This window comes from Dreissena polymorpha, chromosome 11 (genome assembly GCF_020536995.1).
Source record: "Dreissena polymorpha isolate Duluth1 chromosome 11, UMN_Dpol_1.0, whole genome shotgun sequence".
Taxonomy (NCBI): Eukaryota; Metazoa; Mollusca; class Bivalvia; order Myida; family Dreissenidae; genus Dreissena; species Dreissena polymorpha.
Genome location: NC_068365.1, coordinates 12,745,521 through 12,764,784, shown reverse-complemented (window position 1 = coordinate 12,764,784; position 19,264 = coordinate 12,745,521). Strand labels below are relative to the sequence as shown.

The window sequence follows — 19,264 nt, the reverse complement described above, 5'->3', positions numbered from 1 at the left end:
GGAAGATACAGGTAATTATTGAAGTGTAACTTTCCACTTTTGTGAAGAAACTTCTTGAGGGCACACTCAAATTGTGCTTACTTAAAATAAAAAACATGATAACCCACGTCCGGATATTGATACCAAAATGCAGCCCTAATGTGGCATTTGTGACAAAACGAACGAAATTTAAAATGAAACCGGACCAGGCATGTTACACTGAATTATATTTACCCACTTTTATATATGTTTGCAATTAAAACCATGTTTCCTACCCAAACATTAGCTAAAGTAAAGTCTTTAGTAAAGAAACTTCAGCGTACAGTTTATATAGTATTGACATATAAAGTCGCGCCAGTCAAAATCATAAAAAGCGACATTTAAAGTTATGGTAGCCAGAACTACCCAAACATGTGATGTCGAGGACAATTAAAGTGGCCTTTACACAGATTTTGGCATGTTTTGAAGTTTTTCAGTAAAGTCTTTATATTGATAATTGTAAACATTGGATATAAAAAGCTCCAGTAAAAATTCAAGAATAAAATAAAAAAAGGTAACCCCAGCAGGGCTCGAACCACTGACCCCAGGAGTCCTTGAGTAAAATGTCTGCGACTTAAACCTCTCGGCTATCCTTTCGGATATAATGCTAGCCTAAGGTGTGTTTTAAACCTTATATAAGCAATCCTCATAGTTTCGCAAAATATAACGACAACAACAGAACTCTCCAAATTATTAATTTGTTTTACGTTGCAATGCTGAATAATTTTTGGGGTTTTAAATCGTCAAAATATGCATATAATGGCTATTTTAGAGTATGGTAAATGTTCAGTATTACAGTTTCCTCACAAATATCATAACTAAAACGAAAATTTGCAAATCTGAAACAACAATTTACCCTAACCTGAAAAGGCCCCTTTAAAGGGGTCGTTTAACGTTTTGGTAAATTGACAAAATATAAAAAAAACTTGTTTCAGATTCGTTTTTGTTATGATATTTTTGAGGAAATAGAAATACTGACCATTTAACATGCTCTTAAATAACCATTATATGCATCATTTGACGATTTGAAAAACCTGGAAATTATAAAGCGTCATGCGATGCGAAACGATTGAATAATTTGGAAAGTTCTGTTGTTGTAGTTATATTTTGGGAAACTACGAGGATTGCTTATATAGGTAAAAAATACGTCCACTTTAAACATGAGCATGGATGGTCGAGTGGTCTAGGCGGGATAGTTTTTACTCCAGGGGTCAGTGGTTCGAGCCCTGTTGAGGGTAACTTTTTTTCCTTTTTTTAAATTGTTTACCGGTTGTTGTTCTTTTACTGGAGATTTTTAGGTCAAATGTTTAAATTTATCAATATAAAGCATTTAATGACATGCTTCAATACATGCCAAAATCTGTTAAACGGCCCCTTTAAGAGGTGGGCATTTCGTTTGTATAACCCCAAAGTTGTCTTATTGTAGGTCTGATGCTTCCTTACTAACTTGTCAAGACATAATCATGCAACTTAAAAAAAACACAGTGTACAAGCATTACCTCAACCATAACGCATGTGGTCTATTTGCAAGGGTCAAGGTCACTAGTAAAGGTCAAAGGCCATCTATCTGCACAATTCAGATTGTCTGGACATTAACTTAATATTCATTTATAGAGTGATTTAAAAACAAATTAACACAAAAGAAAAAATGGAGAAGGCAAAATAACAATACCTTTGCCCCTGTCTCAAAGATGGTGTAGTGGATGAGGTGTCCGCCTAGCGATCAGGAGTTCGTGGGTTCGCTCCCTACTCGGGGAGCGTTCTCATTATCTCCTCCATAGACACCAAGTTCTGGTTCTTCCCAGGAAACTGACTTGATTATGTCCATATCTGCCTATAATGCTCGAAAGGGCGCATGGCAGTATACATAGATAGAGATAGATAGATGAAGGTCGCACTTACATTTTAGAGGTAACATATTGTTGAATTACTGTTATTCCATGTCATTACTTGATAATATATTGGGGAATTAAGATCTTGACCCAAATGATGGCTTTGTGGAGATGTCATGTTTATAATATGCACAGCGGTGCTCAAATATTAATCTGAACACCTATTGGTCAAATATGAGAAAATTACAGCTGTCTCTGTACAAAGAGGTGTGACGGGGGTATGATTGTTTGTAATTGACTTATTTAGTTGAACTTAATTTGTACAAAATCAAGAATTTTCTGATCATATCATTTAGCCAATGAGCTTGATGCAATCGAACTGAAATTAAAAGGTTTAAACAAACATATTTTTGTTATAATTATGCATATGCTTAAACATTGTGTTGTTTTCTTTTAGAAAAAAACACCATCAATTACCAACAGTGACAGAGCGTTAGAGCATTTTGACTTGTATTACAAACCAGTATTTGGCAAACTATGGCCTTCAATAAGAATATCCCTTCTCACAGCAAAGAAGTCAAGTGTTGTGATCAACAACTTTTCACAATATGAAGAACATATTCACTACTTGCTCTCTCTGGGAGCAAAAGATATACTCACCAAGGCTAGAAATAGACAAAAAAATTATACTACCACTAGCAAAAATCAGATTTCTGTAGGAAATTTTTCTGGGAAGCAAGAGGAACCTGAAAATTTTGAAAATAGACTATCAGACATGCGTAAATTTACTGAAATTGCTCCCTTTGAAAAAAGATTATCTGACATGCGTAAAGTTACTGAAAATGCTCCCTTTGAAAAAAGATTATCAGACATGCGTAAAGTTACTGAAAATAATCCAAATGGCAATATTGTGGAAACAGAAAATGATTTTCTCCAAAATAATATAACATTGGGAGAGACAGATAGACAAAATTTAGATGTGTTTCTCCCAGCGAAGACAATATACTCGGAGCACACACAGAAGAGACTCACAGAAGCCAGACAGAGTGTTTACACCCCCATGGATGTAAGGGTCGACATTGTGAAACCTCCGGCTGTTGCTCTTCCCTCCAACTTAACAGTGCTTGCTTTTCCACCGGGAAATACTGGAATGTTTCCTGAACCCAAACCTGATGTCCCTGGCGGATATTTATGTAAGAATTTTTTCATTTGTTATGTGATAAACAATGTTTCAGAAATGTAGAATCTTGTAATATATACATATTAAACGTACATTATACAATGTTTTACTTGATATACATTTACTAAATTAAGATGAGATCATGTATGTTTAAAATGATAGAGTTATGGCCTTTTATACCCTTAGACATGAAACCCATAGTCAGTGGGTTTTTTCACCATTTCTGGAATGGGGCTGGGTCCCTTTCAATTGGCAAAATTTGCAGCGTTAGACTAAAATTGGGAAATTAGTGTTGTTGCTGTTTTTCTAAAAAATGCTTCAAATTGAGAATAGATGTGTTTTTCATTATTATTTTTAATAAGATTGAACGTACATAGCTGGATGGGAGATGATCAAAATGTTGTTGGCAATCTTCAATTGGAAATGTTTAGGTCCCAGTTGGGAAAAATATTTACTTTTTATACGCCCGTTTTAAAAAAACAGGACATATTATAGTTTCACCTTGTAGGCGGGCGGGTGGGCGGGCGGCGTCCAAGGCAATTTCCGCCCTCTAATTCAAATAGTTTTTATCCGATCTTCACCAAACTTGGTCAGAAGTTGTATCTAGACAATATCTAGGTCAAGTTTGAATATGGGTCATGCCTGGTCAAAAACTAGGTTACATGGTCACTTAGTGCATTTCAAGCATTTAGCATGGTGTCCGCTCTCTAATTGAAGTAGTTTTCATCAGATCTTCACCAAACTTAGTCAGAAGTTGTATCTAGACAATATTTAGGTCAAGTTCGAATATGGGTCATGCCGGGTCAAAAACTAGGTCACAGGGTCTCTTAAACCATTTCAAGCATTAAGCATGGTGTCCGCTCTCTAATTGAAGAAGTTTTCATCCGATCTTCACCAAATTTGGTCAGAAGATGTGTCTAGACAATATCTACATGTAGGTCAAGTTCAAATATGGGTCATGCCAGGTTAAAAACTAGGTCACGAGGTCACTTAGCGCATTTCAAGCATTTAGCATGGTGTCCGCTCTCTAATTGAAGTATTTTTCATCAGATCTTCATCAACTTTGGTCAGAAGTTGTGTCTAGATGATATGTAGGTCAAGTTCAAATATGGGTCATGGTAAAGTTATCAAGTTGTCCAAAGCCTTAAAACGGGTGTATCTTGTGACAGTTTGGCACTCTTGTTTCAATTGGGAATGGGGCCAAATACCGGACCTGATTTTTAACGAAAAAAACACACTGATAGTCAACATTGAAAGATAAGCAAACTTATGACAAGATACTTATTTTATTATTAAAACACAAATCCCATAGTCTCCTTGGAAACATAAGCAAACTTGTCAAAAGAGAGACTTCTTACCCTTACTTAATAAAAACATTGTGTTCATTAGCTTTGTTACAATTTAATTTTATGTGAACATTTAATTCTAAAAACAACAACTAAAGCTATTTAATAAGTGTTCATCATAAATACCAAGAAATTGACATTTTGTAGTTCTAGCTTACCAGACTTTTGCTTGTATATTTGTTGACTTTATGCAACATAGTAAGTACTTTAAAACCTTGATTCACATTTCTTTATGAATGATTGTGCTTGCAGGTCACTTCATGATGGACGGTGCCTCAATTCTGCCTGTGATAGCACTGGGTGTGCAGGAAGGGGACAGTGTCCTTGACCTCTGTGCAGCCCCTGGGGGCAAGTCCCTCGTCATGCTTCAAACTAGACTGCCAGGTAATTAATCAGTAGAGGAACATATCAAGGGTTTAGCATTAAAATGTTGTATCTTATTCATATTTCTATATTAAATACAATAATTTCAAACTCGGCCTTGAACATCAAGGGTTAGCATGAAACTGCTGTGCCTTGTTCACATTTCGATGTAAGATATGCCGGTTATAGTTTCGCTCTCAACCCTTGTCATGGATTTCTCTGCCTTTCTATTTGTCGAAGGTTGTTTGTCCAAGAATTGTAAATAAATGGATTGGATTATGTAATCATGTGCTATCATTTACCATTGAAACTTCAATAAATTATGTAACTCGATGCAAATCAGTCTACTGGTATAATATAATTTATAAATTTTGTTGAGTGCGAGAGATGTTAAGGTAAAAACTAAGTGTCAGCCACTTCTTCATGAGCCATAGCCTATCACCAATTACAGAGGAGGAACAGTAGTCTTTTGCTTGTCCACCATGGAAGAGTTGTTTGAAAAAGCCTACTAACAAAAGTCCCTAGTACATAAAACTGTACTAGCCAATATCTGTCATTTTGGGATTAAATTGAAATCATGTGAATGAATTATAAAATGCAAATAAAAAAGGTTGTTTAATTAGTTTGCATAAATAAACACTAACTAATTTTATTTAGATTTTTAAAATTACTAATCCACCAGTACATTTTTATTGTGACAAAATAACGCCCAAGTCACAAATTTGGCTTGTTACACTTCCTCAACCATTATATTATATAAAATATATCTTCTGTAAAATATTATATTGATCGTTCTCAAGACTGTCTTTGTTTTTGCAATGTATATTTGCAAATAAATTTATTTGTAGTATATGTGTTCTTATTCATGCTTGTCGGTAAATGAATTTGCATTGTAGGTCATTTACATTGTAATGATCGATCAAAGGGCAGAATTGAAAGGTTGAGGAGCATATTTCGCCAATATGTGCCAGAGGCTGACCAGAAGACTTTACGAACCTCTCTTAGGATTGGACAACAATTCCAGGAACCAATCTATGATAAGGTATGTTATTTGTTGAGATTTTGTCACTCATTACTCATTCTGATATCTTAGTGACGCTCTGGTGAAACAAAGCTTAACCCTTAAAGCGCTGGAGCTGAATCTTAAAGGCCTTTGCAAACAGTTTGGATCCAGATGAGACGCCACAGAACGTGGCGTCTCATCAGGATCCAAACTGTTTGCTATTCTGATAGTATTCTTTGAAAAAAATCGAAGAAAATGCTAATTTTAGAAATTCAGCAGACGACATTTTAGCAGAAAACAAATTACCCAGCATGCAAAGGGTTAAAGCATGTGCATGAAGTGTCATCATAGATTAGCCTGAGCAGTCCGCACAGACTTTGTAGGGACGTCACTTTCCGTTTAGTATATTTTTGCTTACAAGAGACTTCTTTTAAACGAACAATAACAGAAAAAGTGAGTGTCCTCCCTGATAAGCCTGTGAAGACTTTATCTGAATAAAGCTGTTTTTTCCAGAACAAGGCTTGGTAATATGGATTGCTGTGTGTAATTTAATTGATCTGTTTCGGAAACCTGATATATTACTAAATCTGATGTACATTTTGTATTATTGATAGTTAAATGTTTTGATTGAAATATGATGTAATTGTAAACAATGTAAGAAAAGTATTTATTCACACATGTTATTTGCCATAAAATGTACCATGTTTTTTTCAAATGTTTGATTCAGATGGTTAATTACTATTAATATGACAATGAAGCTTGAGTTGTGAAGTTTAAAATATGAAATTAAATCGACTGGATATAAGTCTTATGATACATAAAACTTGTGTGTATTTGATAAATTTCTGTTAAAAGCAGTTGTTTTACAAATGGTGAATATTAACACTAGGTAATAGTTACTATTATAATGATTGTCCCCTACCGGTGAAACCGGAGGGGACTTACCGTTTTCGCTCAATCTGTCAGTCTGTCTGTCTGTCAGTCCGTCACACTTTTCTGGATCCTGCGATAACTTAAAAATGTCTTCATATTTTTTTCATGAAACTTGAAACATGGATAGATGGAAATATGGAGATTATGCACGTCATTTCATTTTGTTCCTACTTCAAAAATTCTGGTTGCTATGGCAACAAATATATTTTTTTTAAGTATTCTTTGATCCGCGTTCTGGGTTTTTGGTAGGTTTCATACCAGATTTACCTGTGCAGTCTGCTCAATTATAGATTCGACCATATGAACTATTGCCATGTAACTTTAGGTGCTTGTGGATGGGCCGTGTTTCACAGACAGGCATGCCCTATTGGAGGATACACACAACGTGTTCAGCCCAATGCGACTCAATGATCGGCTTGAAATGCCAAACCTACAGAGGGAACTGCTAAGGTACATTGTAAACCCACTCAATATATCTTGTATACATAAACATATAGTTATATTGGTCTTTAACAGTTAAAGATATAAATGGTTAAATGGATGCTTTAAGACAACATTATGCATGCTAACTTAAAGCTAAAGAACACACAATACAGGAAGCATTTTTCTATTGACAACATAATTGTTGTTTATACAAAAAACCTTCCCATATTATGCTGTCTTCTCTGTTAACATCTAATAATCGACATATTATCGAATTTCCCTTGATCATCATTGATTTTGCTTTCAAAGTTGTATAGTTTTCAACGAATCTTTGCCAAACCTTCTGGAAGTGTTTGTTCACATAAAATAAAATACATAGCCAGTCGATTTGCACCAGAAACTTCAGAGTAATCGCCCTTTCATTTACAAAAAAAAATGCTATACCAGTATTAACAATTTCCGCTCTGTAACTTGTACAGTTTTTATTGAATCTTTTCCAAACTTTCTAGAATTATTAATGACATAAAATGGGGCCAAATTATATTTCTAGCCAATTTCCTTTTGAAGAGTTACTACATGTACCATTTGTTTATAATTTACAAAAAACATGAAATTTGTTTTTTCCCCTCTGCAGTTGTCACCAAATCATCACCAAATTAAAGTTCTGCTAATATTTTCTAACATAAAATGGAGGCCAGGTTTGATTACTAGCCAATATGCGTTAGGAGCATGACATATGTTCATACACAAAATGCAGATTTCCTCTTCGCTTTCTTAACTCATTCACTTTTAATTGAATGATCCAGCGATTTTTTTTGTCCAATTGGGAAAAGTACCCGTACCGGTCTAATTGGGAAAAATTGAGTCGTGAAAACCCTCAAATTGGGAAAAATCGAGTCGTGAAACCCTCAAATTGGGAAATTGGTGTATTAGATTTTATGCTCCCAAATACTTTAAAATTGATAACTAATTGTTTTCAAGCTGTCAATAATATATTTACCTAGGTTTAAACCATAGAGCTGCACAGGGAAACTAACAAAATGTTGCATTTTCCACCAAAAAAAAAACCAAACATTTTTTACCTTAAATTGGGAATTTTTTGGCCAGCAATTGGTAAATTTGTAGTTTTTTTCGTAATTGATCCAAAGTCTCAAAGGTCAAGACATTAAACAATACATTTGTGGACTGTTTTGCTTCAATAGCTTTTATTCTGAAGTCTATGGTAATGAAACAAAAAACAGAGTGGAGCACAAACAACATAGAGCCAAACGGCGTTTTCATTAAAAAGAAATACTGTATAAATATATAGTGGTTTAAAGGATGAAAATATCCGCTACTCCTTATTAAGTCCGTAGCAAAAAAACGAAAACAACATAATCTTGGAAGTAGGTTCCAACTAACCACACTTCAACCCAGTAAGCATCAGGCTACGAATGTCCCCCTGATAATATACGATTTTAAAATTATTAATTTGCCAATATGTTTTGTTTTAAAAATGTGATTAAAATATTAAAACATAGCGCCGCTAAGAAAATGTCTCATTCAATTAACAAAACATAATTCATTGAATATCACAAAAAAGTAATTAAACAATCCCTTTTCCAATGTGGACATTTTAAGAATATTTTGAAATCTTTATTTCCAGTCTTTGGTTTTGTTTTACGTATCTGTATACATATTTCTTGCAGGGCTGGTATCCAATCCTGCAAGCCAGGCGGGGCAGTGGTGTACTCTACGTGCACACTGTCACCCGTGCAGAATGATGGAATTGTTCAGGCCACAATCGATGACATCTGGAAAAACACTGGAATCAATCTTGAAATAGACGACCTTTCTGAGATGAAGTACATTTTCAGAGACACTTTTAAGTTTCATGATGGTTGTCGGTTCGGTCAGCTTGTTGTTCCATCATTATCCAGAAACTTTGGGCCTATGTATTTTAGCAGGATAAGAAGAGTTTCATAGCCGTAGATTTCACTTTTGTTGTTTATTTTGTTTAAAAATTCATGGATGAAAAAAATACGTTTGTTTGATTTATAAAAGAGTCAACTTTTGTGTCAGTGACAAGTTTCATTAAAATGTTATCGGAATACATTACACTTGATATGTCCCTTTTTGATTTATATGGTAAATGTTGTTTTTGTAATAACAAAAAATGTTTTATAAGTCAAATAAAAGAATAAATTTAATAAAAACTGCAACTGTGTGTCTTTACATAATTTTTTCTGGCAAGAGCATCAACTTTGGTTTCTTTTCAATAACTTGAGATCAAATTGAGGCAATTTAATAACACTTCATCTATAGATATTTCATATCAACATCATTTTGGGGTCAATTTGCTGTTGGTAAACCATAACTTAAACTATAATACAAATAAACTTAAACTATAATACAAATAATGTTTCTGCTATGAGAACATATTTAACTACACTCATGAAACTTCCTATATTGATGCATGGCTTTGGGATTGCACATGGTGAGATCAAGGTCACTGTTACTTAGCAATGAATCTCTACATTTTCATATAAGATGTAAAAAAAATTAATTGTCTTTACACCTTGTAAATCAATTACAACTGACTTTTTAACAACCTTCCACTAGATGTTCTTTTTTCGGCGTAGCTGTATAAGCCAGCTTTTCACCTTACCTGACCTTTGTAAGTGTCCAATAAAATTCAAATAAAATTTCCCGCGGCTAGATACGAATGAATACACTTCATTTATTCCATTGGCTGAATTGAACATACCACCAGAACATTGGAAACATGACTGCGTCTTTGTAACACTGTTTTACTGCGTGTTCAACATCAAACAATTTTATCTCTAATGAAAAGGCTTGATAGATAGAACAGTTTTACACTCAACTCTCGACATCAATACAGTTTTGCGTACACCTTTTATTTTCAGAGGATTGCCAGCGCCAGAGCGTTTGTACTTAAAGGCTATGTTCTCATATTTAGTAATTACTTCCATATTCCTGTCTGTGTACTAGTATATTTAAGTTCATAAAAAATATCTTTTTTCCCTATCCTGATATTCGTTTTGGCCGAACCATTTTAAATTGTTATCGAAATTGAACATTTAACTGTAAAAGTATAAAGGTTTAAACAAGCCGTCGTTCCGGCAGTGGAAGCGTGGCCTCACTTTAATGCATTGCATTCCAACCCGCAAGGTACAAGACGAATCAGCTACAAAGAAGAATTCTTGCCGTACAAAAGTATAAAATATAATTGTGCATAGATTCGAATTTACCATTAAAAATAGTTCTAATGAAGGAACTGAAACAGCGTAACGGTAACGATACAGCCTGTTTGAATTATATTTTATTAAGAGGAATGTCAATGCCACATAATTCGCGAGATACCGCGGTACTTTAGTTGAAATTTACAACGAAACTTTTAATGGGAATTAAATTATCTCAATGTTGTACCCGCTAAGAAATTTTTATTTACAAATCAATACACCCACGCCAATTTTCGCGCGCTTTTTATCAGGACAAAGAAATTCATGACCAGTACCGAAATTTAACGATTTATATACCAGTAAACTGCCATTATTACCTTTGCAGTGACACTAATTGATTATTTCTTAAGTGTTAAAAACAACCCCAGCCGTGTGTAAACAACACAGCTGTCACTTATCAACTGTTTTTCACGCTTCACTGCGTGCCATAGTAAGCCGCGAAATATAGGGTGTTAATACTAGCTAGAACCGGTCTTTTGTTATGTTAGCGAATTCTCAGATTAGTGATGATGCTCCTGGGATTTTTGGGAGCCATAGCCAAAGCGCGATATATTGGACAGCGCGATATACCGGTCCGCGATATATCGGCGTTGCAGTGTATCAGGGTCAGTTCGCGGCCAATACAATACTCGTTATATAATATAGACGCTATCGCGTGAACTATGCGAACTGGAATTTTCTTTAGACCAGAAATATGTTAAATGAAGATATTCAGCGATATAATTATGGTATATCAATAATAGATTCTTAATGTGTTTTCAACAATACCATGATAAGTATTATTTTTGATTAATTTAACAAGAATTATTTCACCATATTGACTAATGTATTAAGCATGAGCGCGATAATTCTCGATACTGTTAATAATGGAATCAAATAGCAAAGCCCGACAAACCACTAAAACAGGCTTGTTATAAGAATGCGCGCATACATATTTAAAATATGTACGGATACTTCGCGTGTGGCCGGTTGACTCATATGTTTTAATTTCACTTCCATTGTTCTATTGGTTTTCTGTTTTGTATCTATAGGTTTATGACCAGCAATATGTAATAATGTAAAATAAGCCGCGGAAACTCCGCGTAACATTTCGTACTGCGTGTGATGCAGCTAAGAACTGTACAGAAAAAGATATTCGCTATCTTTGATCTCATTCATTGAACTCTTTACCTTTCACCAACTCCAACCATAATCAACGCCGTATATCTTTTTAAAGATATTTCTTGTTACCTATAGGATCACAGCAATATTAAAGACAGGTGAGTAAACAGTACTCCCAACAAATCTAAAATTGTAACATTTTGAGGGTTCATTCTCGGTAAATTATGTAGGGGTTATATGGGACATGCTAGTGTTCCTTATAATATTAAAATTATTAGCGTGGTTAAATAAGAGTACCTCAAACATATCCCCTTAATATAGTTATGTATAAAACAACAAATTTCACCTTTTTTCTAGCAGATAATTATAAAGTAATAATGTTATTTTGATTAGTTATTACAAAATTTACACTGCAAAAACAACAGCTTCATCTCATCTTTTCCTGTGGTCCCATCTGGGGCATAGGCCACCAACCAGCTTCCTCCAGGCGTCTCAGTTCTGGGCAAGTCTCTCCAGCTGCCCCCATGTTTGGCTCATCTGATTAGCATCTGCATCCAGGTCCCGGCGCCATGAGTTTCTAGGCTGCCCTCTCTTCCTTTTTCCTCTGGGTTCCATGTGAGAGATTGCCTCGTCGTATTGGATGCAGGCTTGCGAAAGGTGTGGCATATCCACCGCCAACGTCCCTGAAGGATGTCTTCTTCAACTGGCTGCTGCTTTGTTTTTCTCCATAATTCTTCGTTGGAGATCTTGTCTGGCCAGCGGATATTGAGGATCTTCCCGAGGCAGGTGTTGATGAAGACCTGTATTTTCTTTATGGTGGTGACAGTGGTTTTCCAGGTCTCTGCGCCATAGAGGAGTAGTGGCTTCATGATGGTATTGAAGTGCATAATCTTGGTGGTGATGCAAATTTTGCTGGATCCCCAGATGTTCATCAGCTGATGGAAGGCAGCTCGTGCTTTACCAATGCGGGTTCTGACATCTGCATCCGTTCCTCCCTGGTTGTCAAGAATGCTGCCGAGATAGGTGAAGCTGTCCATCTCCTCCAGCGCTTCGCCTTGGACTGTGATGGGTGTGTTGTTGGATGCGTTGGTCCTGAACACCTTGCTCTTCCCTCTGTTGATGGTGAGGCCCAGTCTAGCTGAGTTTTCCGCTGCCGTGTTTGTCTTTTCCTGCATCTGTTGTTGGGTGTGGGAGAGAAGAGCCAGATCATTGGCAAAGTCGAGGTCTTCCAACTGTTTCCAGAGAGTCCACTTAATTCCATTCCGCTTCTGCTCCGTCGATATCTTCATTACCCAGTAATGGAACAGGAATGGTGAGAGTAAGAAGCATTGTCTCACTCTGGTTCTTACTTCAAAGGCGTCCGTGAGCTGTCTACCATGAACGATTCTGCAGGTCATTCCTTCATAAGACTTTCTGATGATGTTGGTGATCTTTCATGGCACTCCGTAGTGTCTCAGAAGTCTCCAGAGGGACTACTGGTCAATGCTGTCGAACGCCTTTTTATAGTCAATGAAGTTAACATACAACGGCGAATTCTACTCCAATGATTGTTCCAAAATGATGCGCAGGGTTGAAATCTAATCCTGAACGATCTGTCCTTTCGAAAGCCTGCTTGTTGGTCACGGAGATGCGGGTCTACTGCGTCTTTCATTCGGTTCAGCAATATGCGTTAAACACCTTTCCTGGGATGGACAACAGTGCGATACCTCGGTAGTTGAAGCAGGAACTGAGGTCGCCTTTCCTGGGAAGCTTGATGAGATATCCCTCTTTCTACTCTGATGGAATTTCTTTTTCTTCCCATATCCTGCTGAAGAGTGGGTGTAGTAGCTCCACACTGGTCTCCACGTCAGCCTTAAGCGCTTCTGCAGGTATGCTGTCAGGTACGCAGAATTGCCGTTCTTTGATGGCGCTGCTGATCTCTTCCTTTGTGGGAGTGCAGCACTTGATTGGCAGATCGCTGAAAGCTGGCGGAATCTTCGGTGAAAAATAAATGTTTAGATCTAGTTACACAATTTGTTTAAATCAATTTCTTATGGTCAAACTGGCCACTCCAGAAATGCCACATGATATTTATAGATTTATTATTAAATTGTTAAATACTTATTCGGAACCATAGCGAACTATTTGATAAATAACACTGTCTGTGTATCGGTCTCTTCCAAAATATTTCAGACATGGCCATGTTGTCAAAACTGATTACGGTTATGATGTAACTTTGTTAATTTACTTGCTAAATATTACAACCGTCGGCATGTAGGGGGTGGGGGTATTATTCTCTATTGTTACATGAGCTTGACTTTACCTGTAAATATTATGAGATATATTATCATTATCATTAGTATTGTGTGTGTAAAACAGGTCAATTTATTTTCTCCCTTTTCATATAAAATACCAATGTACATATGTTTTTGTGTGAAGTCTGTCCTCTCTCCAGTGTGTTTTCACCCATGAAGTCGGATGCAATAGTTGTTAGGTTAAATCATAATCAAGAATCGGAATTTCTCGGATGCAAGATTCTCATATGTAGTTTAAGAGAACTGTCTTATTTCATTCTGAATTAACGTACCACATCGCATTCAGCCACAACACTAAGTACACGCAAGTCCTGCATCTATGCCCCTTTGTTTTACCAACCTGGTATTTTTGTCATGCGACTGTATTAGTCAACGTCCATTAATGGATGTTTAACCTCTTCGGACTTTGTACGTATACCATATGCCCCCATCCCATACTCACTTCATATGGCATATGGCGCCCATCGTGGGACAGATATGAGACGGAAGGACCAGGTTGGCGGCTGGACCAGGTCGCTGGAGGTCTTCGAAGTTGGAACATGTCAACTTCGAACAGACTAGGACCTTCTGTCCAGCTCCTGGGATCGTTTTGACAGGACATCCATAACTTACGGCAAATACAACTTACTGTGTGTATTAATTATGCGCCTTCTCGTTAGAGAAATCCACAAATTTAAATTGTGTGTGACGTTTTGTGAAGTTGTGATCATTAAAATTAGTGATTGGTTTGATCAAGTACGTTTAATCTATTTCATTCTTACATTTATGACGCACTATTCGTTACGTGTGTGTATGTGCACAAAGATAGTCTCTTCTGGCTCGAGTGTAAAAATGCACAGGAAAACATCTTCAGTATTTAAGTTCGGTGTTATTAAGGTGAACAGTAGTCATACTAGAAATGTTGTGATTGTTGAAATATTTTGGACGTTATGAAGTATTGCAGTAAAGGGGCCTTTTCACAGATTTTGGCATGTATTGAAGTTTGTCATTAAATGCTTTATAATGATAAATGTAAACATTGGACATAAAAAGCCACAGTAAAAAACAATAAAAGTAAAGAAAGAAAAAAAAGTAACCCTCAACTGGGCTCGAACCACTGACCCCTAGAGACCTGGAGTAAAAGTCAATCGGTTAGATTACTCGGCCATCCGTGCTCATGCAATAAAGGACGTATTTTATACGTTAAATAAGCAATCATCTAAGTATCACAAAATATATAACGACAACAAAAATTATTCAATCGTTTCGCGTTGCATCGTTTTATAATTTTCAGGTTTGGCAATCGTCAAAAGATGCATGTAATGGATATTTTAGAGCATTGTAAATGTTCAGTATTACTGTTTCCTCACAAATATCATTACGAAAATGTGCGAATCTGAAACATTTATTTTTATTTTGTCAATTACCAAAACGTGAAAAGGCCCATTTTAATATTTGCATCAGTAGTCTTGACATCTTTTTAATTCTGAATTTCTATTAGTTTATACAAATAACGATAGTGTGATTGTATTGTTCATGAGAATTATGAGTTTTTTTTTAAATAATGCTTTAATCGGGTAATTACAGTATTGAGTTCATTGTTTACACATTTTTAATATGCCCACCTTCGAAGAAGAGGGGTTATATATTGGTTTGCTGGATGTCAATCGATCGGTAGACCAGTATGTTTCCGATCAATAACTCGTCAACAAATCGACAGATTGGCTTGATACTTCACATGTGCATTGGCCTTGGACAGTAGATGACCTCTATTGAAATGGAGTCACAAGGCAAAGGTCAAGGTCACTGTCACAATAAGTGTGAAAATCGTTTTCTGTCAATAACTCGTCAACGATTGAATGATTAGTTTGATACTTCCCACGTGTATTGGCCTTGGGCAATTTGCAGTGAATTACCCCTTTTAAAATTGGGGTCACTAGGTCAAGGTTAGTGACACAATAACTGTGAAAATAATTTCCGATAAAAAACTCGTCAACGAAATGACCGACTGGCTTGATACTTCACATGTTTATTAGCCTCGGACAGTAGATGACCCCTATCGAAATTGGGGTCACTTGTTCAAAGGTCAAGGTCACTGTGACATTAAGTGTTAAATTGGTTTCCGTTCGATACGTCATCTAAGGATTTTGTGATTGGCTTGATACTTCACTTGTGCATTGGCCTTGGACAGCAGATGACCCCTATCGTAATTGGGGTCATTAGGTCAAAGGTCAAGGTCACTATCACAATAAGTGTGAAAATCGTTTCCGATCAATAACCCGTAAATGAATTGACCGATTGGCTCGATACTTCACATGTGCATTGGCCTTGCACAGTAGATGACACATATGGACATTGGAGTCACTAAGTAAAATGTCAAGGTCACTATTACAATTAGTGTGAAAATCGTTTCCGATCAATAACTCGCCAACAAATTGATCGATTGGCTTGATACTTCACATGTGCATTGGCCATGTACAGTAGATGACCCTTGTTGAAATTGGAGTCACTAGGTCAAGGTCACTGCCACAATAAGTATGAAAATCGTTTCTGATCAATAACTCATCAACAAATTGACCTATTGGCTTGATACTTTCCATGTGCATTGGACTTAGACAGTAGATGACCCCTATCGAAATTGGGGTCTCAAAGGTCACGGTCACTGTAACCACTAAACCACAAACTGCCTTTTCAATTAGAAGTTCTGATTCGAAATAGTTTTACTTTTGACCTCTAATTGTGATCTTGACCTATGAGGCAGTGAGACTGCTATTGCACACAATAAGACGTCTAAGAATGGCTGTCATTTGTACCAAGTTATTTCAAATCCATAAAAACGACAATGTTCTAGCAGAAAGGAACTTTTCCACAGACCCACGTGATTCACATAGGAACAGGAAGACGTACTTTGCAACTGCTTTATGCCAACTTCATCTCAGGCGAGGATATGTTTTAATGGCAGATAGTAGCTTTCAGTACAACTAACAATAAAAAAATGTATATCTGAGCGTGTGTATGATACTTTCCACACATAATTTGAGTTGGTTTCGAATGTCTCCAAGGCCTCAATGTGGTTTCTGACATAAGCCGGCCGTTAATATCCTTTGCACTTTTACACAGCTAGTCGTCCCCATTCCTGTATATTTAACAACTCAATTCCCTCGCTGTGTAGCCTGTAGCGCTTGTATTCTCGTACTCCTTCGGCAGCAAATAGCCCATATCCATTGAGAATGCGCCATATATTGCCTGTGATTATTTATCTCCAGATCGTCTTGTTGAATGAAAATATATTACATTTGTTTGTTGTTATGAAGGGATTTATTCAAAAATGAGTTTGCTTGGCTGTTACTTTTTTTCAGATGTTTTGACATATAAACTTTATTTGACTTGCTAAGCATCGCTTTATTAAAACTAAACAGTTTTGAGGTGTATTAAATAATGACAAATGCATTTTAAGCTTATCAAATGTTTAGTATTTTGCAGTAAGTTGAGCTTCATGTCGAAAGAACAAAAAAAATGCCATGCCTTTAAGAGTACAATGTTTGTTTCTCAAAACCACACAATGAAGGCGTTCGACAAGGTCCCTTACAAACGAGTAATATATCAATTGGAAAGATAGTGTATTAGCCCACAAACATGTAAAAGGGCACAGAACTTTTTAAGCCGCCGCAAACAAAGAATACACGTCTAAGGGAACTTTTACCAATGGCACGACGTCACCAGTGGCAATCCCCAGGAATTTGTTCTATGACCTATCCTATTTGTGGTATGTATTTATGACTTACCAAAATGTGAGGACTCGAGAGTTTTCATGTTCGCAGATGATACAAAGATATACCGTGAGAAATCCACCAAAGCTGATCAGTTAATTCTACAAGAAGATATAAATAAACTTTTCGAGTGGAACTTCGATGGCCGTTTAATTTTCACACTGACAATATCAACCCAAAACAGAGACAAGATCCTATACAATGCTTAAAATACGAAGGAGGTCAGGTTTCTCTAGAAAGCGTTGCAAATGAGAATGTTTAGGTGTAACCATAGACACAAAACTAAATTTTGATGAACGCATACAAAACCAAGTAAATGAAGCCAACACAATGATGGCAATAGTAAGGCTCATTTGGGTCATTGTCGACCTGAAATGGCTTGAAGTCACCCGGAGGTGACTAGAAGCCGACTCTTGTCACCCTAGGGTGACTCCAAGCTGATTCATGTCACCCTGGGGTGACTTCAAGCCGACCGGGTGACTAGAATCGGCTTGAAGGCACCCCAGCTAGGGTGACATGAATCGGCTTCTAGTCACCCCAGGGTGACTTCAAGCCATTTTAGGTCGACAATGACCCAATGAGCATTAGTAAGACGATCATTTAAATATCTCTAGAGATCGTAAAAGCTTAAGATTATTATTCAAATCCATCGTTAGACCACATCTAGAATATGCTAGCAGCGTATGGAGTCCATCTTAAATTAAAAACATTGATAGCATTTAGGATGTACAACGTAGAGCAACCAAAATTTTTCAAAAACTCAAGAATATGACATACGAGGAAAGACTAATAAACCACCCCCTTTATGTCGTCGATTACACGGGGTTAAGAATAGAAACATACAAGATTTGGAATAATAAATAGGAAAAACATCAACTGGAATGTTTAGTATAAACAATAACACACCAAGAGGTCATCCTTTGAAACGTATACAACATAGATGAACACGTGACATTCATAAGAACTTTTTCTTAAACTGTATTGTAAACGTGTGGAATAACTTACAAAGTGTCGTAACAGCCGAGAATATTGACACATTTAAAAGACGCATGGGCAAATATTGGAGTAATCATCTTATGATGAAAGACTATAAATGTGAATATAATATACCAATAACACATTGAGCTTAGTAACCAGTGAGGGCGGAGAAGCGGCCACTGCAGAGGTTCCTGCAAAGACCACCTAAGTAAACCTAAGGCAAGACGAAAAAATGTTATTTACCAAATAGTATTATGCGGTCTCTGAGATGAGAATTTTTAATGCTTTGTTCATAGTGATCTCTATAAATCATTTGACTCATATAGCATGGCCAGTTTTTACCCTAAGGGTAATTATTTTAACAAATTGTTCTGAGGACCATAGCCACTCGGCTTCATTGATGTTATAATGAAGCCACATTTTTAGTCCGATCTGCGAGAAACTTTTTCAGAACATGTGTACTTAAGATATCACGGCCGAGTTCGAAAATACTTCCAGATTTCTTTATATCGCTATAGTTAAACTTTGTTAACGCTTTCTCGGCAAATTAATTGTTCAATCTTCACGAAACTTCATCTGAATACTTGCCCCAATGATGTCTCGGCTGAGCATGAAACTGGGACAAAAGTCAAATGAAATAAACAGCTGTCAGATTTTTTTTTCTTATGCTATCTCAGCGGTGTTCGAAATTAAAAATGTGCCCATCAATTGAATATTTAGGATTCATAAAATACTTAATAATATTTTGAGCTCAACCTTCTGAAGATAGTTTAGTTCCTTCGGGTATCAGGTGAGTTCATCA

General features: G+C 36.4%; 1 protein-coding gene across 1 annotated transcript; it reads left to right on the top strand.

Moving 5' to 3' along the window:
* The first annotated feature begins 52 nt into the window (after window positions 1–52).
* Window positions 53–9,299, top strand: LOC127851242 (5-methylcytosine rRNA methyltransferase NSUN4-like). The gene is made up of 6 exons (XM_052384863.1): window positions 53–188; window positions 2,308–3,043; window positions 4,629–4,760; window positions 5,636–5,781; window positions 7,001–7,125; window positions 8,787–9,299. Exons 1-6 carry the CDS (start codon window positions 96–98, stop codon window positions 9,061–9,063), a joined length of 1,509 nt encoding a protein of 502 aa, XP_052240823.1. The 5' UTR covers window positions 53–95; the 3' UTR covers window positions 9,064–9,299.
* Window positions 9,300–19,264: the final 9,965 nt, after the last annotated feature.